The 26,521-nt window shown below is 40.8% G+C and overlaps 1 protein-coding gene across 1 annotated transcript in view; it reads left to right on the top strand.

Moving 5' to 3' along the window:
- SCFD1 (sec1 family domain containing 1) overlaps nt 1-26,521 on the top strand; it is a 129,091-nt gene that overhangs the window by 45,043 nt on the left and 57,527 nt on the right. The window contains exons 11-14 of the mRNA XM_056133613.1: nt 9,657-9,796; nt 17,434-17,524; nt 19,596-19,669; nt 20,656-20,737. Of these exons, the coding sequence (XP_055989588.1) occupies nt 9,657-9,796; nt 17,434-17,524; nt 19,596-19,669; nt 20,656-20,737 (387 nt within the window). The remainder of the gene's footprint in view (nt 1-9,656; nt 9,797-17,433; nt 17,525-19,595; nt 19,670-20,655; nt 20,738-26,521) is intronic.

Below are 26,521 nucleotides of genomic sequence, written 5' to 3'. Positions count from 1 at the left end.
CTATCACCAAATGTAAAGTTGACAATCTTAGGTCTCCTAAAAATTCAATTCAGCAAATACTCAGTGCCTGCCTGTTCTGTACCAGGGACAGTATACTAATTACTGAGATACAGGACATTTGAGTTGCTTTATTTTTTCTTTCATTATCAATGTTAGAGCATTGCATATCTCTAGTTAATGTTTTAAGGCTAGATTTCAGATTCCATTCCACCCTTTAAGCAGTCTTTTCCCATATTATTATTAGACTATTTTGGTCGTGTAAAAATGGTGGCCTTTTGGGGGAGATTGATTATAGTAAACTGCATAGCTGGTTATTTATTTTTTTTACCTGAACTTTAAAAATGCTTATAATTGGGGTTGGAGCGATAGCACAGTGGATAAGGTGTTTGGCTTGCACGCAGCCGACCTGGGTTCGATTTCCAGCATCCCATATGGTCACCTGAGCACCGCTAGGAGTAATTTCTGAGTGCGTGAGCCAGGAGTAACCCCTGTGTGACACCGGGTGTGACCCAAAAAGCAAAAAGAAAAAGAATAGCTTATAATTTACCCTTTATATCCACAATGTGGAATAAAAGTTCTGCAGAGGAACTATTAACTTGGGGTTGCAGCTTGCTTTATATATATATATATATATATATATATATATATATATATATATATCTTTGATGAAAATCTAGAACATAAGTTTTTGCATAGCAGATCTTGGAAGCAGCTGTGAAAGTTTATACAGCTTCCTGTATCTTAGAAAGATGATTGTTTTCCTTTAACATGGAAAATATACTGTTGGTGAAAACTTGGTAGTGCCCCTTTTTTTTTTCTTTGGTGGGGGTGGGGACATGACACCAGCAGTGCTCAGGGCTTACTTCTGGCTCTGTACTCAGGGATCACTCCTGGTGGGTCTTGGGGTACCATATGTGGTATAAGGGATTGAACCTGGATCAGCCTCATGCAAGGCAAGTGCTCTATCCACTGTACTATATAGCTCTAGCCCTTGTCCTTTTTTTTTTTTTTTTTTGACATTTTGGGTTACACCCAGTGATGCACAGGGGTCACTCTTGGCTCTGCCCTTAGGAATTACTCCTGGCAGTGCTCAAGGGAACCATATGGGATGCCGGGGATTGAACTCGGGTCAGCCACGTGCAAGGCAAACACCCTCCCTGCTGTACTATTGCTCCAGCTCTCTGCCCCTTTCTTTTTATCATGATAAAGAAAAATTAGTAGTTATAATTATTTCTTTGTATTATACTTGGTTATTAAAAGCATAGATTTGAATGTTCAAATATATTGAGTAGCTAACCTTAGGCGCTCTAACCAACTGAGCTAACCGACTGGCTTAGGCGAAGGAGTAAGTGAGCATTGTTTTGTCTGAATATCTTGTCTTTTTTTAAAAAAAAAATCTTGGTGTCCTTTATTTTGCCTCTGATACTGATATATTTTTTTAAAAAATTAAATAAGAATTTCTACTGTTGTATATAGGGATAAGAAAATCTTCTTACCCCTTCAAAAAAAGGTTGTTTCAAAGTAATATGTTTAAAAGTTTATTAGAAATCATGTTAGAAGTATTTTCTTGAAGCTGTGTGACTGATACAAAGGATTCCCAAGTGTAGTTTGAATTTTGAAGATGGATGCTTTGAAATCAAGGTTAACAAAACTTTTTTTGGTACTGAGGATGTGGCTCAGTGGTAAGAATAAAATGGCAATGGGGGCTGGAGTGATAGCACAGCAGGTATGGAGCTTTCCTTGCACACGGCCGACCCAGGTTTGATTCCCAGCATCTTATATGGTCCCCCGAGCACAGCCAGCAGTGATTCCTGAGTGCATGAACCAGGAGTAACCCCTGTGCATTGCTGGGTGTGACACAAAAAGCGAAAAGAAAAAAAAAGAATAAAATGGCAATTGTAAAGTAGGTAGAGGGGCTGGAGAGATAGTTCAGTGGTTAGGTGCTTGCCTTGCAAATGTCCAGCACTACATATGGTCCCCCTATCAGCACCAGGAGTGATTACTGAGTGCAGAGCCAGGAGTAACCCTGAGCACTGCTGTGCATAACCCCAAAACCAGATACACCCCACAAAAAAAAAAATAGAAGCAGGAAAGAAGAATTGTTCAGAATATGGTGCCAGGAATTGATCCTGGGCTCCCACTTAGAGCCATCTCCCCAGCCCTTTCTTGCCATTTTTTGGTTGAATGAATTCAGTTTTCCTCATGAATTTTCTACATTTTTACATATGGTTGTATTTTGGGGATGCAATACTAGCCCTAGTATTTTCTATAAGCTAATAGATCTGGAGAAATGTTTGATTTAGCACAATTGTTAGCCAAAATTAAAGTTACCTTTATCTTGTTTTTTCCTCAGTGAATATAAATTTTATTTCTGCATAAATGTGTGTCACATAAATTATCCAAAGATAATTTTGTTAACATTGACTTTTCTGGCTTTATTGATATTTTTATGAAAGAACAAAAGGAAAATAAGACTGCTAAGACTGAAGACTTACCTTTTGTTTTCTTATGCACTTCCCAATGAAGTTTGTGCCTAATGATTTGGGGTACTGTTGTCCAACCTTTTGAGTCATGAAAATGTGAATTTATGTATGTAGAACTAGATTAGACTCTGCCATATTGAAACCAGATCTGTTCTCTATTTGTTGGGTAAATGATTGGTTTCTGTAACATGATTGAGTACAGCACAAAATGTTCCATTTTCTCTGTTTTCAAGATTGAAATTTTCCTTATTTGCCTGGTTATTATGTAAACAGTGGAAATGTTCTTGCCGCTATTGTTTCTTAAAGTCCTTAACTTTTGTTCTTCTGTCATTTTGTGTTTTCTTTTAAGTATTCTGTCAGTACTTTCTGTATTCACAATATTCTGTCAGTCATATGGTATCCTATTTTTGGAGTATTAATTTTCTACTTCTAATTTGAATGAGCTGTGTCATAACCATGTAAATACTTAACTTCACTAGACTTCTTCTTTTTCTTTCTTTTTTTTTTTTGATAATTTGGCCCAGGATTTACTCCTGGCTCTGCACTCAGGGACTACTCCTGGTAAGCTCAGGGGGCCCATATGCAGTGTCAGGGATCAAACATGGGTCAGCTATGTACAGGACAAGTACTTTATCCACTGTATATCATGCCACCCCCTTCAGTATACTTCATAATTAATGAATTATAATTCATTTAACTATATTTTTCTTCTTCAGTATCCTTTTGTTGTTTTTGTTTTGTTTGTGGTGTCAGGAATCAAACCCAGGTTCTCATATAGACAGATAAGCACGTATACTCTACCTGAGTACTGAGCTATATCCTCAGCCCCTCAATTTTTGTTGGAGAGGGCACACCAGCATTGATTGGGGGTTACTCTTGTTTGTTTGTTTTTGGGTTGTTGTTTTTTTTTTTTTCATTTTATTTTTTAGATTTTTATTAGTGAAACACCATGAGTTACAGTTGTAGATTTACAAATTTTTGTGCTTGGGTTTCAGTTATACAATGATCGAATACCCATCCCTCCACCAGTGCCCATTCTCCAACACCAGTGCCCATTCTCCACCACCACTGATCCTAGTATCTCTCCCACCCCCTGTCCCCCAATCCCACCCTGCCTCTGTAGCATTCCTGATTGGGGGTTACTTTTAGCTCTGTGCCAAGGATCATGCCTGGCAGTGCTCTAGATAGTAACTAGTGCCAAAGATTGAACATTAGCTGCAATGCAGGGCACATGCCTTACCCACTGTATAGGCCCTTATCCAGGATTCTACCTGCTACCTCTCCTTCCCATAATTCTTAAGAGGCCTCTGATACTGCTGTTAACATCTGTTTATTGTTTTAAAGTATTTTATGCTAAGTTTACTTTGTTTCTATATTGAGTATTTGTTATGCAGATGAGGTTGAGATATGGCAATGGGGAAGAGAACTAAATTCGGATGTCTGTCCTGTGATAAGATACTAGTGGAAAGATTTAAAATTAACAGGCTAAAATATAACATATCTTTTGACAATAGTCATGTTACTTCCTGTGGCAGTTAGATGTTGATGCACTTTGTTATGTCAGTTGATCACTTGACATCCCATTACTCATCGATTTGCTTGAGTGGGCACCAGTAACGTCCCCATTTGTCCATGTCACATGCTAGTGTAGCCCAATGGCATCTGCTCATTCTAGGAACATGAAGAGCCTCAAACCGATCATTCAGGGTCTTGACGAAGAACTCTGACCATCTCGTAGGTGGCCAGCCATGCGATCTTTTGATGTCCTGTGGAATCCAGTCGGTAATGGCTGTAGTCTAGAGATCATCTCCAAGTCTCATTACATGTCCAGCCAATCTGATTTTCGATACTTTGGCAAATGAGACAGCATCCCTGATTCTTGACCATCGATAGAGGTCGGAACTCCAGATTCTTTCTCTCATTTGAGTGAAGCAGGTTACTCCAAGCATAGCTCTTTTGATTCCTCTTTGGGAGACCCGAATAGCGTTTTCATCCTGTTATCATAGGGCCCAGTGGAATCGAAGAGATGTGCTCGGAGCTGGAGGTTCTTCATCCTTTAGCTATTTCTTTGACGCTCTTGAAGGCATTCCAAGCTGCTCTCTTCCTCCTGTGCAACTCAGGTGCCCGGTCATTCGTCATGTTGACTTTTCAACCTAGGTACACATAACTGTTGCATTCGGAGATGTTTGTTCCATTGAGAGCAAATGGAACGTCAAGAACAAAACTGTTTCTCATAAACATTGTCTTCATGAGATTCAGCTGTACTCTGACCTTTCCACACTCATGGTCGAAGTCAGCCAGCATTTGTGCCGCTTGTTATTGTGCCGCTTAAATGTTTAGTGTTATTAGAACAATGTGATCAGCAAAGCGGAGGTGGTGCAGTTGGCAACTGTCTATCTTCACTCCCATTCCTTCCCATTCCAGTCGTCACATGACATTCTTGAGGGTGGCACTGAAGAGTTTCAGTGAAATGGTTTCACCTTGCAAAACCCCTCTCTTGACATGGATGATCACTTCTTTGTAGAATTGTGAGATCCTAGTAGTGAATCCATAATACAGCTCACAGAGAATCCTGATGTATTGAGTTTGAACACCCTGTTTGGCTAGGGCTTCGATGACTGCTTCTGTCTCAACAGAATCAAAGGCTTTCTTTAAATCAACGAACGTTAGACAGAGTAGCATCTTGAAATCCTGAGAAACCTCAATGAACTTGGTTATCGTGTGGATATGGTCGATGTTGCTGAATCCTTTGCAGAACCCAGCTTGCTTGCATGGTTATCCTTCATCTAGTGTTCTGCCAATCCTATTCAGGATGACTCCAGTGAACAGCTTGTAGCTGACAATAGGCAGATCGGATGATAGTTGCCAATGTCGTGGATGTCTCCCTTCTTATACAGTAGTACAGTCCTGCTGGTTTTCCATTGGGACGGAACCTTGCATTCAGACAGGTAGCGTGTGAAGAGCCGAGCCAGTGTATTGATGAGTACCGACAGCAGAATCTTTAGGTGTTCGGGTTTGACCTTGTCTGGGCCTGGTGCTGTTCGCATCTTTACCGATGAAATGGCATATCGGATTTTGGAAGGGAGAACTTTGGGAACGACATACTCATCCTGCGGAATTTGGTATGTAGGCAGGTGGACTTGGCTATCGAAGAGATCAGAGTAGAAGTCATGAGTAGTCTCCATTGCCCTTCTGGAAGATGTGATAGATCCATCAGGACATCGGAGGGCAGTAATCTTGGTCTTGTAGTTGGCAAAGGACAGGCGGCTGCTGCCATGCTCCGGACACTTTCTGGACCTTTGGGCCAAGACTCACACATGAGTGAAGCCCTGCAGAACCAGGCAAGTGGTACTCAGAGACCTAGGATTCCAGGCTCAATGGATCCAGGAACAGAGATCCTCTGCCAGCTCCCACCAACCTCAGGTGACCAAGGGATTAAAATCAGGAGCCCCACCACACCCTGCCCTGTTTGCTTCCACCAACCACGACCCAGGGATTCTACACAGAAGACCCACCCTACAGGTACTAGGTAAATACCTCACTGGCACACCCACCACTGCCTCCACTACCCAGCCGCTTCCACGCTCCAGGATGCTTTCTGGACCACGTGGCCGCTTCATAAGACACTTAATACCCATCTTGCAGGTTTGCAGCACCATATTTGATAGGGTTCAAATATGGTTTGAACCATGGGAACACCTGCAAGGGCAATTAGAGGCCACCCTAAAAGCCTCTATCCCTCTCGGAGAGCCTGGCAAGCTACCGAGAGTATCCCTCCCACACGGCAGAGCCTGGCAAGCTATCCTTGGTGTATTCAATATGCCAGAACCAGTAATAACAATGGGTCTCATTACCCTAACCTTGAAAGAGCTACCAATATGGCAGCGTTAAGGATGAGAAAGAAGACACTGATAAAATCTTAAGGCCGAACTAGGCTGCCAAAACAAAGAAAGACAAAAATGACTGTCTGTACTTTCAATGCACGAATGCTGGCATCAGATGCATCCATTGAGGACCTGATGGTACAAGCGTGAAAGATCAAGTATGACATCATTGGTCTGACTGAGACCAGAAGGCATCAATCACATCAGGCAGTTTTCGACACTTGGAGAAGAACTGTTCCTCGAAACATGTGACAAAAGAGGCGTCAGCAGTGTTGGTGTCCTTGTCAACACGAACTTGGCCATGAGCATTGATTTATTCGAATACCTAACAACCTGATTCATACAATTACACTTGAATAGATGTGGCTCACTGCCGGCAGTTTCTATATTCGTTAACTACGCATCAATATCCAATTATGATGAAGGAGAAATTGAGAAGTTCTCATGGAGCTGCAGAAGTTCTATAAAGAAGACCACACCTTACTACATGGAAAATATCATGTTAAGCGAAATGACTCAACGAGAGGGATAAACATAGATTGCATTCATCTGGGGAACATGAAGTAACAAAATAGGAGACTAACACCCAAGAATGACCGAGATTAGTACCAGGAACTTTGCTCCATGGCTTGGAGGCCAGCCACACATGCTAGGGGAAAAGGGAGCTCAGATAGAGAAGGGAGCACCAAATAAAGGATGTTGGGAGGATCCTCCCAGGATGGGAGAAGAATGCTGAAAGTAGACTATAGACCAAACATGATTGTCACTCATTGCCTCTTTTGCAAACCACAACACCCAGTAAGAGAGAGAGAACAAAAGGGAATGCCCTGCCACAGAGGCAGGGTGGGATGGGGAATGGGAGGGATACTGGGATCCGTGGTGGTGGAAAATGGGCACTGGTGGAGGGATGAGTACTTGATCATTGTATAACTGAAACCCAAGCACAAAAATTTGTAAGTCTACACTGTACCTCATGGTGTCTCTCTAACAAAATATATTTAAAAAACAAAAAAGCACACCTTCTGCAAGATCATTGTCAGTGATTTTAATGACAAGATAGGACTAAGAAGATCAGCAGAAGAACTCCATATCAGGACCCATGGCCTAGAATGGAACAAACAGGGTGAGAGACTGTCTGAGTTCATCATGTCGACCAAGACCATCCATAGTAACTCACAGTTCCAGAAGGCTGAATCTAAACATTGGACTTCCTGGTGGACGGTTCCACAACGAAATTGACTACATCATATTCAATGGACGGTTTTGCCTGACCGGTGTCGCTGTTGTCTTAAAATTCCAAACGGGTTCAGACCACTGTCTCCTTCATACAAAATTCCACTTCACGGAGCGGGGAGAAAGGGCTGCAAAGTTTAAGAAGACAACTCCAAGAACAACCACCAACTGGGAGCTCTTTGGCACTATTGCGGCAACATGGGAAGATGCCATCATTGACAACATTGATGAGGAATACGATCCACTCTTTCATCACCTCCATGATTATGCGACGAACACCAAGAGCGAGACAGCCACAAAAAAACGCCTGTCTTCGAAAACTCTTGAGCTCATTCACCGACGTGGCTTGGCGCAAGCCTCAGGCATCTGCAAATGAACTTCCGAGCTCGCAAAACAGTGCAGAGAAGCGATCAAGGAAGACCTCAAAGAGAGAAGAGCAACAGTGCTGGCAGATGTGGCAGAAGCTGGGAAAAGCACTCGCAACTTTGTTATATATATTTGAATATATATATAACATGTTGTGCAACTGTCCTGCTTTTTTATGCCATAGGAGAAAAGGGCAAGGTAACAAGCTGTTATGAAGAGTTTGAGGGGCCATAGAGGTAGGACAGCAGGTAAGGCATTTTCCTTACATGCACTGACCTCTGAATTCAATACCTGGTACCATATGTGATGCCCTTAAGCACTGCGTGGTGTGGCCCCAAAACAAAAAAGAATGTGAGTTACAGAGGATATAGTTTAAGATCCTAGACTTAATAGTAATGACCTTTTTTTGTTTAAATAGAAAAGGATTATTTGTTATATATAACTTGATAGAATATAGAAGTTATTGTTAATTAAAAACTTGAACCTTAAAATGTTGATTGTATCACAGCCACATAATTTCATGTATTTATAAATGAAGTTTAATCAAATAAAGAGAGCCAAATATTGGACTACTAGGAGGTAGCTGTATACATACAGATAGAATTCACTGTCACTATCTCTATCACCCATTCTTCATTGATTTGCTCGAGCGGGCGCCAGTAACGTCTCTATCCCTGTCACGTGCTAGTGTAGGCCAATGGCATATTGGGGGCTCTTTCAGGGTCAGGGGAATGAGGACCATCATTGTTACTGTTTTTGGCATATTGAGTATGCCACGGGTAGCTTGCCAGGCTCTGCCATGCGGGTAGAATACTCTCGGTAGCTTGCCGGTTCTCTGAGAGTGAGAACTAGAAGATAAGAGGTCGCGCACTCCCGGGAGCTTGGTTTTATAGTCTCTGGATCTTGGCTGTTGATGGGGTTAACAGCAGGTGGTGGGTGTAACTGTCTAGCTACTGGAAGATGGGGGATCTGGGTGGAGGAGCCCTGGTCCTGAACCGAGCAGGCTTGGAGATCTCAGCCCCTGGTCCCACACACCTGGGTTCCTCTGCCAGTTCCTTCATGCATGAGGCTGTCCTAGCATGTGGAGAGTGGTCTCAGCATGGCTATGGCTGGGTCCCGGAGGTCTTCAGCTGCTGGGGCTCTTCTCAGGGAGGAGAGGGAAACTCAACCCGCCCCCCTCCAAGGGGCCCCGGTGAGGACTAGCCAGGCGCCGGGGCAGGAGACTCTGCCTTGTTCTCTTCCTGGAGCTTGGTTTTATAGTCTCTTTATCTTAGCCGTTGATGGGGTTACACGGTAGTTAGTGGGTGTAACAGATAGAATTAAAGCTTTTAAATGTACTATTCAGTAATTAAAAGTAATATATAAAATATGTAATCCTAGTCTTTAAAAGGATATGTGTAAGTTTTCTTACATATCAAAAATCATTTTTTGAATGATCAATGGGACCCTTAACATGGTTTTTATATGTTACTTGAAATTTTAATTATATGCAGCTACTACTTCAATTAAAATACATTAAGTAAAGGTTCATTTGTAACAAGACTTTGGAAGGTATTGTATTTCAGATTTTTTTTGTCCTTGGAAATACTAGCAAGGGCATCAAGAATTTATGTTTTTTTTTACCTTTGTTATAGATAATATTATGGTTCTTTCATTCATAAAATTATTTAACGCAATAACGTTTCCTTAGGATTTCCACTTAAATAGAGTTAATTTGGAAGAATCTTCAGGGATGGAAAATTCTCCAGCTGGTGCAAGGCCAAAGAGGAAAAATAAGAAGTCTTATGATTTGACTCCTGTTGATAAATTTTGGCAGAAACATAAAGGAAGGTAAGTAATAATAAGAGATCAGTTTGCCCCTTATAAAAATATGAAGATGTTATCTTCATATGACTTAATTTGATTTTTTAAAAAATCAGAAAGGTCATGGCACTTCATCTGTACAGTTATATAGATCATGTTTCTTTATAGCTTGCTTTCTTCTGATTCCTAGGATTTTTTTTTAACTGCATGCTCTAGGGACCTTTTCCCCTTTAGTAAGCTTCAAAATGTTTTTGTAAATTTTATAGGTCATCTTTCTAAGTGTTGTTGTCATCACCATAGACCCTTTAGAAACCATTTCTGCTTTTCATTACTTTTTTTTTAGTAATTTGGAGTGATAGCTCAATGGGCTAGAATGCATACCTTGATGTGGGAGTCATGGATTCAATCCCCAGCACTGTAAAGTATGCCTCCGTTCCCCCAAAAAAATGTTTTTTGCATTAAAGCAACATTTGGGCTGTGATTTTTTTCCCCCCTTTATGTTTCACTTCATAGTTTTAGATGTCTGAGAGGGACACCTAACTTTGAAAACCAGAGATTTATTCAAGGTACATGGGAAATAGTTGAAAAAAATGTTATTGGCCATTTGATTATTATGGGCAAATCACCTATCTCATGTGTTATGTCTTCTTAAAGTTTAGAGTACCTCATAAGCCAAATAACCATTTAAAGAGTTAAACTAGTAGTTTTATGAACAAGAAATCATTCTAAACAAAGAAATCTTCCCTATGAGAGAAGAAGGTTTTGCTCACCAACAAATATTGGAAATATGTTCTCTATTTTAGTCTTGACTATTTTGTTACCTATTTCTATCCCTTTATAAATTGTCTGTATTCTTTATATGGTTGGAGTTTTATTTTTCCCTCACTTATATTAAAGAGAAGGAAATATGATATAAAATTAATATACCTGGGTTTGGGGACATGTTTTGTCTTTTTTATTTATAGCTTTTTCTAACACTTGGCAAATCACATTGCTATAATGATTTTATTTTCTCTTCAAAGAAAAATCATTTCTGAGTATGGCAATTTTAAGTGCTATTAGAATTGTATTTTAAGTACTGTACCTTATATTTTCTTAAAGAAATAAATATTTTTAAGTATATATTTTCTTAAAGAAAAATGAAGCATAAGAAATTGCATTGACTTTATTTATAGAGTATATGGTATATTATAGTAAATCTTAAAAGTTGATACTCCTAATTTTAAAAAAAAAGCTTAGGAAAGGCAGGACTATTGCTCAAACAGCTCTCCTGTATGCTTTGAATGCTAGAGGCTTGGGTTTAATCCTAGCAACTCAGTCCCTTGAACACCACCTGAAGTGACGCCAGGCACAGATCAAGAAGTAGCACTCCTAAGTACGTCCGGGGTCGGGGGGTGACCCCCAAACTAGCACTGGCACTGTCCTCCCATTGTTCATCAGTTTGCTCGAGCGGGCCCAGTAACATCTCCATTGTGAGACTTTGTTGTTATTGTGTTTGGCATATTGAATATGTCATGGGTAGCTTGCCAGGCTCTGCTCCCCCAAGCTAATCAAAACACTTAAGGAAAAAAATATGTCAGTTTGGGCCAGGAGATAGTTCAACAGACTAAGCACTTGCTTTGTCTGTGGGAGCCCTGCATTTGAGCCCTGGCACTGCATTAAACAGTGCTCCAAGCACTACCAGGAGTGACCCCAAATACAAAACCGAGACTAATCCTCCAATACCACTGGGTGTGTCTCAAATAGAAGGAGAAAAATCTCAGTTCAAATTGTAAATTTTCAGTTTTTTTCTTCAGCCCATATAATCTTAGAAGTCATTTAGATAGAATATTGATCTTTCATTTATAATTTGGACTGGTCCTGAGTACCCCTCACTCTGAATGTCACACTATTAGTATGTGGTAACAAATACAGTGAAATAGCAGAGAAATAAGTGACTTGGATTTCTCTTATCTTGAATTTGCTAATCAGTAAAATGAGAATTGATCATTTTAATGCCCCATTCAGATGGTTATTATGAAGATTCATTTAGTATATTGGGAATTAATTTGCCCAGAGTCGTACAGTGATGTGATAATGTTAGTCACACGGTTTTTACTGATAAAATCACTGAGATATAACTCAGTTCTAGCAGATCACAGAATCACTGGTCTTTTTTTTTTTCTTTTTTTCTTTTTCTTTTTTTAGCTTTTTGGGTCACACCCGGCAGTGTTCAAAGGTTACTCTTGACTCTGCACTCAGGAATTATTCCTGGCGGTGCTCAGGGTACCATATAGGATACCAGGAATTAAACCCAGGTTCGCTTTGTGCAAGGCAAACACCCTCCCTGCTGTGCTATCGCTCTGAATCAGAATCCCTACTCTTAACTAAATTTAACTATTAATCATCACTGTAGTCAGGATTAAATGAGAGCATTTGAAAAGAAATAAGAGCTAGAGAGACCTAATTTTGATCCCCAGCATCCCATATGGTCCCCTGAGCATCCCCTGGAGGAATTCCTGAATACACATCCAGGAGTAACCTGGGTGCAGCCTAAAACCAAAACAAAACCAAAATATAGTATAATATTTGGCATACAGTAATCATTCAGGAAATAAAGGTAGTTATTTTTGTCTATTAAACATGAAATCTGAAGATGCTAGAGATTGTAAGGATCATCTCATTCAACCAGCACATTTTACAAGATGACACCAGGGTTCTGAGAGAGAACCTGCTGTAAAGACAGTTTCCATTGTAATTATGTGGAACAAATACTTCTGTCTCCCCAGTGCAGTGCTGAGGCCTCAATACTATTTTTTGTCCGATAGATTCTGTTGAAGCTCAGCTTAGTGCTTATGTTTGCATTGTGAAAGCAGATTGTATTCCTCAACATATTTTCGGGAATTGCTGTCATTTCTGTTAGTTTTCACTGGATAAAATGTGTTGACTTTTATTTTAGTCAAGTGTTACCAAGTTTCAGGGCTGAGAAAGGGGTAAAGGTTCCTCTTTCATTGCTCTTGACAACATCTTGTAGGGTTAAAAAAATACTCTAACCATCACTAATGCTACACATGAAAAATGCACATTTCAGGGTCAACATATTTTCACTTAGATTTATTCAACTTTATTACTGTGTGACATTTTTTTCTATCTGAGCTGCTTAATGGTAGTTGATTAGTTATGTCACAAATCTATAAATTACTGCTAAACTGCACTCACCTGAAAGAAAAGAGCAGGTATTAGACCAGCAGATTTTTGCCCGTATTTCTTAAGGTGTTTGTTTTTTTTTCCCTTGGTTTTGGGGCCACACCTGTCAATGCTTAGAGCTTACTCCTAGCTCTGCCTTCAGGAATCACTCCTTATTGGAGCTCAGGGGACCATAGGTAGTGCTGGGATTGAACCCTGGTGGAAGCAGTCTCCGCAGTCACTCAGATACATGTTTAAGTAGTATTTATAACATAAACAATATAAAGATCTGTAATTGTGTCTCTACCAAGTGTTTGTTATATTGAAAATATATTCAGATCACCAACATCTCATTATGATGAAAGAGAAATTGAGAATTTCTACATGGAGTTGGAGAAGTTCTATAAAGAAAACCACACCTTCTATAAGATCATTGTGGGTGATTTTAATGCCAAGATAGGACCGAGAAGATCAGCTAAAGAACTTCACATCGGGACCCATGGCCTAGAATGGAACGAACAGGGTGAGAGACTGTCTGAGTTCATCATGTCGACCAAGACCATCCATGGTAACTCACAGTTCCAGAGGGCAGAATCTAAACGTTGGACATGGGAGTCTCCAGGTGGACTATTCCACAACGAAATAGAACACATCATATTCAATCGACAGTTTTTCCTGACCGATGTCGCTGTTGTCCCAAAATTCCGAACGGGATCGGACCACCGTCTCCTGCGTGCAAAATTCTACTTCACAGAGCGGGGAGAAAGGGCTGCAAAGTTTAAAAAGAGAACTCCCAGAACGACCACCAACTGGGAGCTCTTTGGCACTATTGCGGCAACATGGGAAGATGCCATCATTGACAACATTGACGAGGAATACAATCAACTGGGACAGCACCTCCATGAATGTGCGAGGAACGTCAAGAGAGAGATGGCCACAAAAAAACGCCTGTCTTCGAAAACTCTTGAGCTTATTCGCCAGTGTGGTTTGGCGCATGCCTCAGGCAACCGCAAGCTAATGTCCGAGCTCACAAAGCAGTGCAGAGATGCGATCAAGGAAGACCTCAAAGAGAGAAGAGCAGAAGTGCTGGTAGATGTGGCAGAAGCCGGGAAAAGTATTCGTAATGCCCGACTGTCCTTTGCCAACTACAAGACCAAGATGACTGCCCTCCGACATCCTGATGGATCCATCACATCCTCCAGAACAGCAATGGAAAAGATTATCTATGACTTCTACTCAAATCTCTTCGGTAGCCATGTCCACTTGTCGACATACCAAATTCCACAGGATGGATATGTCGTTCCCAACGTTCTCCCTTCCGAAATCCAAAACGGCATTTCGTTGGTAAAGAAACGAACAGCACCCGGCCCAGACAAGGTCAGACCTGAATACCTGAAGAACCTGCCGTCAGTACTCATCAATACACTGACTCGGCTCTTCACATGCTACCTGTCTGAATGCAAGGTTTCGTCCCAATGGAAAATCAGCAGGACCGTACTACTGTTCAAGAAGGGAGACATCCATGACATTGGCAATTATCGCCCGATCTGCTTATTGTCTGTCATCTACAAGTTGTTCACTCGAGTCATCCTAAAGAGGATTGGCAGAACACTAGATGAAGGACAACCATGTGAGCAAGCCGGGTTCCGCAAAGGATTCAGCACCATCGACCATATCCACACGATAACCAAGCTCATTGAGGTTTCTCGGGAGTTCAAGATGCCGCTCTGTTTAACGTTCATTGATTTAAAGAAGCCCTTTGATTCTGTTGAGACGGAAGCGGTCATCGAAGCCCTAGCCAATCAGGGCATTCAAGCCCAATACATCAAGATCCTCCGTGAGCTGTATTGCGGATTCACTACCAGGATCTCACCATTCTACAAAGAAGTAATCATTGATGTCAAGAGAGGGGTTCAGCAGGGTGATACCATTTCACTGAAACTCTTCAGTGCCACCCTCAAGAACATCATGCAACGACTGGAATGGGAAGGAATGGGAGTGAAGATAGATGGTCGGCAACTACACCACCTCCGCTTTGCTGATGACATTGTTTTAATAACACCAAACATCAGCCAAGCGGCACAAATGGTGGCTGACTTCGACCACGAGTGTGCAAAGGTAGGACTACAGCTGAATCTTACGAAGACAATGTTTATGAGAAATAGCCTCGTTCCTGACGCCCCATTTGCTCTCAACGGAACGACCATCTCCGAATGCAACAGCTATGTGTACCTAGGTCGAGAAGTCAACATGACAAATAACCTGGCACCCGAGCTGCGCAGGAGGAAGAGAGCGGCTTGGGACGCCTTCAAGAACGTCGAAGAAATAGCTAAGAGGACAGAGAACCTCCGGCTCCAGGCACAGCTCTTTGATTCCACTGTTCTTCCTGCATTAACATATGCCTCAGAGACCTGGGCCCTATGCAAACAGGATGACAACGCTATTCGCTATTCGGGTCTCCCAAAGAGGAATTGAAAGAGCTATGCTTGGAGTATCACGTTTCACTCAAATGAGATAAAGAATCCGGAGTTCCGACCTCCTTCGACGATCAAGAATCAGGGACGCTGTCTCATTTGCCAAGGTGTCAAAAATCAGATGGGCTGGTCACGTAATGAGATTTAAAGATGACTGCTGGACTAGAGCTGTTACTGACTGGATTCCACGGGATGTCAAAAGACCACGTGGCCGCCCACCTACCAGATGATCAGACTTCTTCATCAGGATCATGAACGATCGGTTTGAGGCTCTTCATGTTCTCAGAGAGAACAGATGCCATTGGGCTACACTAGCATGCAACAGGGACAAATGGAGACGTTACTGGTGCCCACTCGAGCAAATCAACGACTAACGGGAAGTTAAGTGATTAAGTGATTCAAATCTTAATAGGCACATTTAAAATAGTAATAAATCTGAGGGTATGGTGCTGCCAGCAGGTCAATCTGTACCTGTGAGGTGAGTGCATCAGCAACCTGATGGCACCTTCAGACTTCCAGATACCACAAAATTGCTGCTGTGCCTTTGGCCAGACCCAGAAAACTTGAGACAAAGCTTACCGAGAAAGTAAATGGCCAAAAGTTAGGTATGTGGGAAAAATACCCACAAACCACCTCCTGTTCAGCTATATAATTGGAGGTATGACCTCTCTGATTCCTGATTGAACTGCTTAATGGCCATGATCCCAGATACTCAGAAACAATTCTCGAAACCCAGCTTTTGGCAGAAATGCGTCCGGTTCCTGCAGTAGGTTACCAGTGCTGGGCCAACCCAGGTGGGAATAGGTTTCGTGCTTTGGCCTGTTCCCCCTGGCAGCCCAGTGGCCGCCATCCTTCAGAGGCCACTGGCCAGTCAGGTTAGAACCCCCAGTGACGAGACACGCAGGGCCTCACAGGATGTGGGGTGGAGCCAGGCCTGTCCTCCCCACCCCAACGAGACCCCAGGTCATCGCCCACGAAGGGCCTCTGTGGCTCCTGATCAAGCTGCTTAACAGCCATGATCCCAGAGACTCAAAACAAATTTTGAAACCCAGCGGCTTTTGGCAAAAATGTATCCGGACCCTGCAGTAGGTTACTGTCGCGCGACCACCCTAGAGGAGAAAGGGTGTTGTCCCTCCGCCTGCTCCCCCTTAGCGGCTCGGTGTCCGTCATCCTCCAGAGGCCATTAGACAGTCAGGTCTGGGCCCGCAGTGACGAAACTTATTGGGCCTCACAGGATGGGGGTGGAGCCAGTCCTGGTCTTCCTGTCCCAATGAGACCCCAAGTCATCGCCCACGAAGGGCCTCTCTGGCTCCTGATCAAGCTGCTCAACGGCCATGATCCCAGAGACTCAGGAGCAAATCTTGAAATCCTGTGGCTTTTGGCAGAAATCCCTCCAGATTTAAGTGTTAAAATTTTGGAATTTCAAAATCACACGGGCCCTACTGCAGCCACGCGACATCATATATTATTCATAGCCAGCAATAGAACATAAATTGTCTACAGTCGCCTTTTCAGCAGATCTGAGTGTTAGGGTAAAATCTCAAATAATAATGGTGGGTCTGGTGTTGAAATATTGAATGTGATCAAAGTAGAGAGAGTAACGTGGAAATCATCTGCCCCACAGTTGGGGAGAGGGTGTGGGATGGGGGTATACTGGGGTCTTTTGGGGTGGAGAATGGGCACTGGTGAAGGTACGGGTGTTTCATTGTATGACCAAGACTTAGACCCAAAAGCTTTGTAACTGCTCTCATGGTGATTCAATCAATAAAATTATAAAAAATGAAAAAAAAAAAAGTAAGGTGGAGTTCATGCACAATTCAGTCAGCTAATCAGTGGCTGAATTTAAATAGCAGTACTCCTACATAAAAAAAAATAAAATAGTAAATCATATGTATTATAAAATTCACACTTTAAAGTGAAATTTTAAATAGTAATAAATCATTGTAGTTACTTTAAAATTCACACTTTAAAGACTAAAAAGTCTTTACTATCTTGCTTAGTTCCTCTTCTGTTATACTCTTTCAGTCCATTCCCAGAAGTTGCAGAATCAGTTCAGCAAGAACTAGACTCTTACAGAGCACAAGAAGATGAAGTCAAGCGACTTAAAAGCATTATGGTAAGTTTCTCTTTGCTTTCTTAGGGAATTTTAGGGAAGTAGGACAACTGAAGGAGGACAAAACACAGTTATCTTTTCCCCTCAAAATTAAAAATGGAAAATATTGCTTTAACAACAGCAAAAATATCTAAAAATACCTGCAGCTCACATAGATATCTTATGCAAAAAGAAATTCAGGATCTGGAAAGAGTGTAACAGGTAAAGCTCTTGCCTGCATGTGGCTGGCCTCGGGTCAGACCCTGAAGAAACAAAAATAAGAGAACAAAAAATGTTAAAGAATCATTTGAGGGGGTATGGTGCTGCCAGCAGGTCAGTCTGTACCTGTGAGACGAGTGCATCAGCAGCCTCATGGCGCCTTTAGACTTCCAGATACCCCAGAATTGCTGCTGTGCCTTTGGCCAGATCAAAAAACTTGGGGAAAAGTTTATCAAGAAAGTAAACGGCCAAAAGGTGGGAGACCTATGTACCTACAAACCAACTCCAGCTCAGCTATAAAATTGGAGGCATGGCCTCTCTGGTTCCTGATCAAACTGCTTAATGGCCATGATCCCAGAGACTCAGAAACAAATCTTGGAACCCAACATCTTTAGGCAGAAATGCGTCCAGTCCCAGCAGTAGATTGCCAGCGCCGGGCAACCCCAGGTGGGAATAGATTTCATGCCTTAGCTTGCTCCCCCTAGGTGGCTTAGTGACCACCATCCGCCAGAGGTGACGAGACATACAGGGCCTCACGGGATAGGGGTGGAGCCGGCCCTTTTCTCCCTGTCCCAATGAGACCCCCTGAGTTGCGGCCCACAAACAGCCTCTCTGGCTCCTGATCAAGCCGCTTAATGGCCATGATCCCAGAGATTCAGGAACAATTCTCAGAACCCAGCAGCTTCTGGCAGAATTTCATCCGGACCCCACAGCAGGTTTCTGTCGCCGGACCGTCCTGGGAGGGGGAAAGGGTGCTGTTCCTTCGCCTGCTCCCCCTTGGCGGTTCGGTAGCTGCCATTCTCCAGAGGCCATTGTACAGTCATATTTGGGCCCTCAGTGACGAGACACGCAGGGCCTCACAGGATGGGGGTGGAGCCAGCCCTTTCCTCTCAGTCCCAACAACACCCCTAGTCGCCGCCCACAAAAGGCCTCTCTGGCTCCTGATCAAGCTGCTTAACGGCCATGATCCCAGAGACTCAGGAACAAATCTTGAAACCCAGCAGGTTTTGGTAGAAATCCCTCCAGATTTAATTGTTAAAATTTCGGAATTTCAAAATCTTGTGGCCACTACTGCAGCCGCGTGACATTATATGTTGTTCATAACCAGCAATAGAAAACAAATTGTCTACTGTTGCAGATCTGAGTGTTTAGGTAAAACCCCAAATAATAATGGTGGGTCTGTTGTCAAAATATTGAATGCAATCAAAGTAGAGAGAGAGTAATGTAGAAATCATCTGCCCTGCAGGTAGGGGGAGGGTGTGGGATTTGGGTATACTGGGGTTTGGGGGGGTGGAGAATGGACACTGGTGAAGGTATGGGTGTTTCATTGTAAGACCAAGACTTAACCCGAAAGCTCTATAATTGCTCTCACAGTGATTCAATAAATAAAATTACAAAAAATAAAAAAATTTTAAAAAAAGAATCATTTGAACTTAATGATTTGGAGGCTTGGGGGACAGGCTGCACCAGTAATGCTCAGGTCTTAGTCCTGATTCTGCGTTCAGAGATCAATCCTGATAGGCTCAGGGAACCATATAAAGTGCCAGGGATTGAACCCATGTTGTCCACATGCAAGGCAAATGCCCTATGATGACAGACTTTTCTGTAACTGTTAAAATGTATATGCTTGCTCCTTAGAGAAGAGAATTATTCTAGGTAACCTCAACCTTCCCATTTATCAGTATTCTTAGGAGTACATTTATTTGGGGGTTTTTTGTTTGTTTTTGTTTTGCTTTGTTTTCAGTTTGAGGCATTGGACCTCACATATAGGGCTTGTTTTCTACCTCTGAATCACATACCTTCTCTGGAATATATTTACATTTATGCTTGGGCTTAGGATTTTTTAGTAGACCTTGCTACCTTTATTCCTTTCTAGGGACTAGAAGGAGAAGATGAAGGAGCCATAAGTATGCTTTCTGATAATACTGCTAAACTAACTTCAGCTGTTAGGTAAGTAAGGACTCTGTTCTCTTTGAATTCTTTCACTGATAGATTTGAGAGGTTTAAACATTGATTAATATTTTAAGAGTAGGAAATAGTAACATCTTTAACTTTAAAGAACTAAATTGCGTGTATAATATGCTTAAGCTGATTTTAGTTTTCTCTTACATTGTAGAGCATTTGCTTTCACTTCACATAATGGTGTGATGATAGTAATTTTTATCAAGAACATTACTGCTCTTTTTGATTCTTTAAATGACACTCTGGAGAGGGCAGTGTATTTTAGAAATCTTAAATAAAATCTTATTTCCAGTAATCTGATTTTATTCTAAATCTCCAACTTTTGAAATCAGAATAAAATGGTAGAAATAAAAAATGAAGGACCAGAGTGATAATACAGCAAGTAGGATGCTTGCCTTGCACATGGCCAATCCAGGTTTGATCCCCAGCACCACATATGTTCCGCTAAGACCACCAGGAGTAATCCCTGAGCGTAAAGCTAATAGTAAACCCTAAACAGCAGCAGATGTGGGCCCCCAAAACAAAACAAATAAAGCAGGTTGGAGTGATAGTACGTGGATAGGGCATTTGCTGTGCACGTAGCCAACCCAGTTTAATTCCTTCACCCCACATTTGTCCCCTGAGCCCTGCTAGGAGTGGTCCCGGAGTGCAGAGTCAGGAATAAGCCCAGAGCACAGACAGGTGTGGCCACCAAAACCAAAAAAATAAAAAAGATAATGTGGTAGGTGTATTGTTTGGAATTTTAAAAAATTTTCACCATTTTTAAAAAAGTAAATGCCATATATCTGCAAATCAAGTGCTAAATTTAATTAATAAAAGTCTAGAGGTTAAATTTAATAAAGAGTTTAACTTGTCATTTTGCTACTGATTTACTGTTCTTAGTTTTCTCAGAGTAAATACCTAGGTGTGGGTTTTATTAAAGTTTTGTTGTTAGAAATTTTAATGGTTACTTTTCAACTTTTTGTTATTTATAGTTCTTTACCAGAGCTCCTTGAAAAAAAAAGGCTTATTGATCTTCATACAAATGTTGCCACTGCTGTTTTAGAACATATAAAGGTAAATTTCACTTCCCCCCCAAAATAGAACTTGTATTCATGTGTTATGATTTATTAAATGCTTTAATGTTAATTTTCTTCGTGCTCATGGTATAACATGAGATACAGTTATTTTCTGTTTTTGCAAACACGGAAACTAGAATCTTGAAAATTAGTTATTTTCCTAAGGTCATACATTCAGTATCTAACCATTAATACAAATTTAGGTGTTAAGAGAAATACTGTGGGTAAGATTCCTGCTAGGAATGATCCCTGAGCACAGCCACATGTGGTCTCAAAAAAAATTTTTTTTTCCATAGTAATACAGATCTAGATATCCCTTTCAAATAATCCCATCTAAAAATCCATTGATCCTTTTGATTATATAATTTAGTTCTGAATTTTTTTGTTTTAATTTTTAAATTTTATTTTATTAAAGTACTGTGATGACAAAGTTATTCGTAAATGAGTTTTAGACATAACAGGTAAATTCCCACCAATCCCACCACCAGTGTAGACTTTTTAATTTTAAATGAGTCTAAATGAGTCTATTAACATTAAAACTTAACTACCCTATTTTAGAGCTCTTGAATGTGCTTTCTCCCTCTCCATCTCATTTTTCCTCTCATTCTCATACTCCCCCCATCTCTCTCTCTCTCTCTCTCTCTCTCTCATTGTCTCCTATGGAAATATATGTATGGCCAGGTGAAATACATACAACAGAGAATTTGCTGACAAGGATAAATATGAAAAGTATGAATGTAATATGAAAAGTTAGACAAAAATTTGTTTCACTGAAATAAAAACTATGATTAATTAAGCATTTTATTTATTACTATATTTTGAGTAATTGTTTGTTTTATTTATTAATATATTTTTTAGTAATTACATGCCAAGTGATATTCTTAGATTCATATGCAAGTTGAAAAAAAGTTTTAAGAAATTAGAAAACAGATTCTAAGAAATTAATAATATGTGTACTTTGTGATTTGAGCTGTTCTGTGGATTTTCTTTTTTTGTTTGTTTGGTATTTGGGGGGGGCGGGGTCACACCTGGAGATGCACAGGGGTTACTCCTGGTTCTGCACTCAGGAATTACTCCTGGCAGTTCTCAGGGGGATGCTGGGATGCTGGAAATCGAACCCGAATTGGCCGCATGCAAGGCAAACACCCTACCTGTTGTGCTATCCGCTCCAGTCCCAGTTCTGTGGATTTTCTTTAGCATTTTTTTTCTAATTCTTTAAATCGTTTTTATTAAGGTACCAGGATTTAAATATTGTCGAATGTACTTTTCATAAATATATCATTCAGTTTTTTTAATTGAAAATTCAGTTCTCACAGCTGTATAATCAGAAAAATGGCAGATTCCATTTCTATTACCAAACTGAGTTATGTAACTTTTAACATAACTCTTAACTCTTAACTTTTAAATAGTAAGTGAATAAGTATTATACTCATGTAAAGTATATAATTTCTAAATTTTTAAAACCATTCTTTTACAAATTTATAAATATACTGAAGAGCAGGGGCTGGAGCAATAGCACAGTGGGTAAGGCGTTTGCCTTCCAAGCGGCCAATATGGCCGACCCGAGTTCGATTCCTCCGCCCTTCTCGGAGAGCCCGGCAAGCCACCGAGAGTATCTTGCCCACACAGCAGAGCCTGGCAAGCTCCCCGTGACATATTTAATATGCCAAACACAGTAACAACAAGTCTCACGATGGAGATGTTACTGGGCCCGCTTGAGCAAATAGATGAATAACGGGAGGACCGTGACTGAAGAGCAGAGAATACAATTCTGCTTTGAGAAGACCGATTTAATTTATTTATTCAGTTGCACTATATGTATTGTGGTAGACCAGTGAAATTTTGCAGTAAACACAAAACTCTTTTTCTTATAGTGACTCTAAACAAAATAAGCAAATTATAACCCTGGGATTCATGTCTGGCATGCACAGTGCTCTGAGTTTGATCCCCAAGACGACATGACTCCCTACCACTGCTGTGTGATACCCTGGTCACCCCCAGCCCTAGTAAGACGCCCCTCCCCCAAAGAAAGAGAGAATAGGATAAAGGTGATATGAAAATAAATACAATATGATATGAGTCGATAGAGAATGGCTGAGTGGGCTGGAATAATTTTTTGGGAAAATCTTTGAGGAGACCTAAATCACAAAGGGTCAGTTAGTGAAAAATCTCTGGACAAGGCATTTTCAGACAAAGGAATAACTAAGTGCAAAGACCTCAGACAGAAACAGATTGGTAAGTTTGAAGACCTAAGAAGATTAATGTGCTTAAAGTGAGAAGGGAAAGAGTAATAGATACTGAAGTCATTCAAGATGTTAGTTGATTTTATATAAAAGTATTTTTAAATAATCATTTTACCATTAAGGAAGATACCCTTTTCTAACATGATTTCAAGAAATTGCTATATAGGACATTCATTTGCAGAGGAAAAATAATGTTGTACAGAATACATCATTGCTTGTTGGGTCATTTTAGGAAACTCAATGACTATTAGGGTTTTTTTTTACATTTTATATAAGCATATAAATATTTAATATAGCATATATTAAATATTTTGATATGAATTATCTATTGGGCTAGAGCGATAGCATAGCAGTAGGGTGTTTGCCTTACACGCAGCCAACCCGGCCCAGCTGGGTTCGATTCCTTCGCCCCTCCTGGAGAGCCCGGAAGCTACTGAGAGTATCTTGCCCGCACGGCAAAGCCTGGCAAGCTACCCGTGATGTATTCAACATGCCAAACACAGTAACAACAAGTCTCAAAACGGAGATATTACTGGACCTGCTCAAGCAATTCGATGAACAACAGGAGAACAGTGTTTGTGTTTTGAATTATCTATATTTAACAAATTACATATTCTAGAAGTTACCTTAGTAAAAGATTCCAGAGGGCAGCAGTAATAATAGAGTGGATAATGATGCCTTTCTTGGAGCCAATCCAGGCTCTATTCTTGGCATCCCATATATCCAGCACTGTTTGTTGAAGAAACTTCTCTTTCTCCCTTTTTTTTTCTTTTGTGGAAGGTATGGGTATGTTGGGCCGTACACAGCTATGTTCAGGGCTTAGTCTTGGTGCTCTGTGCAAGGATTACTTTTATTTTTTTTTAAATTTTTTTAAATTTTTTTTATTAGTGAAACTCTGTGTGGCACAGTTGTTGACCTCACAAGTTTTTGTACTTGGGTTTCATTCATACAATGATCGACTACCCATCCTTCCACCAGTATCTATTCTCCACCACCAATGATCACAGTAACCCTCCCACCCCTCCCATACCCCCATTTATCCCATCCCGTCTCTGTGGCAGGGCATTCCCTTTTGTTCTTTCTCTCCTTTTGGTTGCTAAGGTTTGCAAAAGAGGCATTAAGTGGCAAACATGTTCTATAGTCTATAGTTTTATAGTCTAGTCTACTTTTAGCATGCATCTCCCATCCTGGAAGAATCCTCCCAGCACCCTTTATTTGGTGTTCCCTTCTCTGTCTGAGCTGCCCTTTCCCGTAGCATGTGCAGCTGACCTTCAAGCAATGGAGTAAACCTCCTGTAACTTATTTCGACTATTCTAGGATGTTGGTCTCCTATTTTGTTACTTTATATTCCCTAGATGAATGCAATCTTTCTATGTCTGTCCCTCTCTTTCTGACTCATTTCACTTAGCATGATACTTTCCATGTAGTTTCATTTGTATGTAAATTTCATGAATTCATCTTTTCTGAAAGCTGCATAGTACTCCATTGTATAGAAGCACCAAAGTTTCTTTAACCAGTCATCTGTTCCCAGGCACTCGGTTTTTTTTCCAGATTTTGGCTATTGTGAACAATGCATCAATGAACATAGAAGTGCAGATGTCACTTGGGCTATACTTTTTTGCCTCACCAGGATATATTCCCAGGAGTGGTATTGCTGGATCAAATGGGAGCTCAATTTCTAATTTTTTGAGAATCGTTCATACTGTTTTCCAAAAGGGCTGGACCAGTCAGCATTCCCACCAGCAGTGAAGGACAGTCCCTTTCTCGCCACATCTGTGCCAATACCGGTTGCCCCTGTTCTTTTGGATGTGGGCCAGTCTCTGTGGTGTGAGGTGATATCTCATTGTTGTTTTGATCTGCATCTCCCTGATGATTATTTATGTAGAGCATTTTCTCATGTGCCTTTTAGCCATTCGGATTTCTTCTTTGGAAAAGTTTCTGTTCATTTTATTACCCTATTTTTTGATGGGGTTGGATGTTTTCTTCTTGTGGAGTTCAACCAGTGCTTTGTATATCCTTGATATCAACCCCTTATCAGATGGGTATTGGGTGAATATTCTTTCCCATTGTATAGATTGACTTTGTATTCTGGTCATTATATCTTTTGAGGTTCAGAAGCTTCTTAATTTAAAATAGCCCCATTTGTTTATCTCTGTTTCCACTTGGTTGGTCAGTGGAGTGTCATCTAAGATACTGTTAGCCTCAGTATCAAGGATTACTGTTAGCAGTGCTCAGGGAACCATATGTGACATCAGGGTTTGAACCTTTATACAAGTTAAGCACCTTAATCACTATATTGTTTCTCTGGTTCCTCCTTTCTCCTTTTTATAACAGCTGATAAATTTAACTATCCATATGTTTTAGGATTCTCAATTCAATTTAAAGCACGTACATTGATCTTCATGTCTTTTTTAAAATATCAATATTATACTATTTTGAGTAGCTTCTTATACTAAAACTGAAAAGAAGTTAGGGAATATAAATCTCCATTCTTTCTATTTTGTCTCAGAATTGCTTTAACCACTCAGTCTTTCATGGTTCCATACAAATTTCAGTAATATTTGTTCTACTTCCTTGAGTAGTGTCACCGGAATTTGATAAGGATTGCATTAAATCTACCTAGTTCTTTGATTATGATTGTAATTTTTATAGTAGGTAGGGTGTTTGCTTTCATGGGCTGACCCAGGTTCAATTCCTCCATCCCTCTCGAAGAGCCTCGCAAGCTACGGAGAGTATCCCGCCCTCACGGCAGAGCCTGGCAAGCTACCCGTGGCATATTCAATATGCCAAAAACAGTAACAAGTCTCACAAGAGATATCTCACTGTAGCACTGTCCTTTTGTTGTTCATGAATTTGCTCCAGCGGGCACCAGTAACGCTGGAGCAAATTGATGAATAATGGAAGGACAGTGCTACAGTGCTAATCTTTCCAGTCTATGAATACAGAATAACTTTTAGTCTCATTATGTTCTGTTTCTTTTTAAAGTGATTTATGATTTTCAGGGACAAGTTTTTCCTTTCCTTTGTTAAATTGACCCCTTAAATACTTTGTGAACCTCCTAGGATGCTCTCAAACAGTTCAGAGGCTTGGCAGCCACTTCCATCAATCTAGTAGCGTGGGCTTAATGATTTGGTACTCAGGTCATCAGTGCTAATCCAGTGGTGTACAAAGGGCCACGTGGTGCCCAGTATTGAGTTCAGGACCTCATGCATATGCTCTACCCCTTGGAACTATCTCCCCAATCCTTAAGTTTTTTTAATAAAATTGTAAATTGGACTTTTTTTTTTCAAATGTGTTGTCTACATATAGAAGGGCAACAGGATTCTGTGTTTATTGATCTTATAGCCAACCATTTTTACTGTATTGGCTTATGAGTGCTAATGTGTGTGTGTGGATTTTTTTTTTTTTAGTGGAGTCTTTAGAATTTTCTCTGCATAATATGTCATCTGCAATTAGTGACTTTTTGTTTTCCAACATGGGTCCTTTCTATTTCTTGTGTAATTGCTGTGGCTAGGAATTCCAATAGTGTGTTGAATTAT

This window comes from Sorex fumeus, unplaced genomic scaffold (assembly GCF_029834395.1).
Source record: "Sorex fumeus unplaced genomic scaffold, SorFum_2.1 ptg000098l, whole genome shotgun sequence".
NCBI lineage: Eukaryota > Metazoa > Chordata > Mammalia > Eulipotyphla > Soricidae > Sorex > Sorex fumeus.
This window is presented reverse-complemented; position numbering and strand designations above follow the sequence as displayed.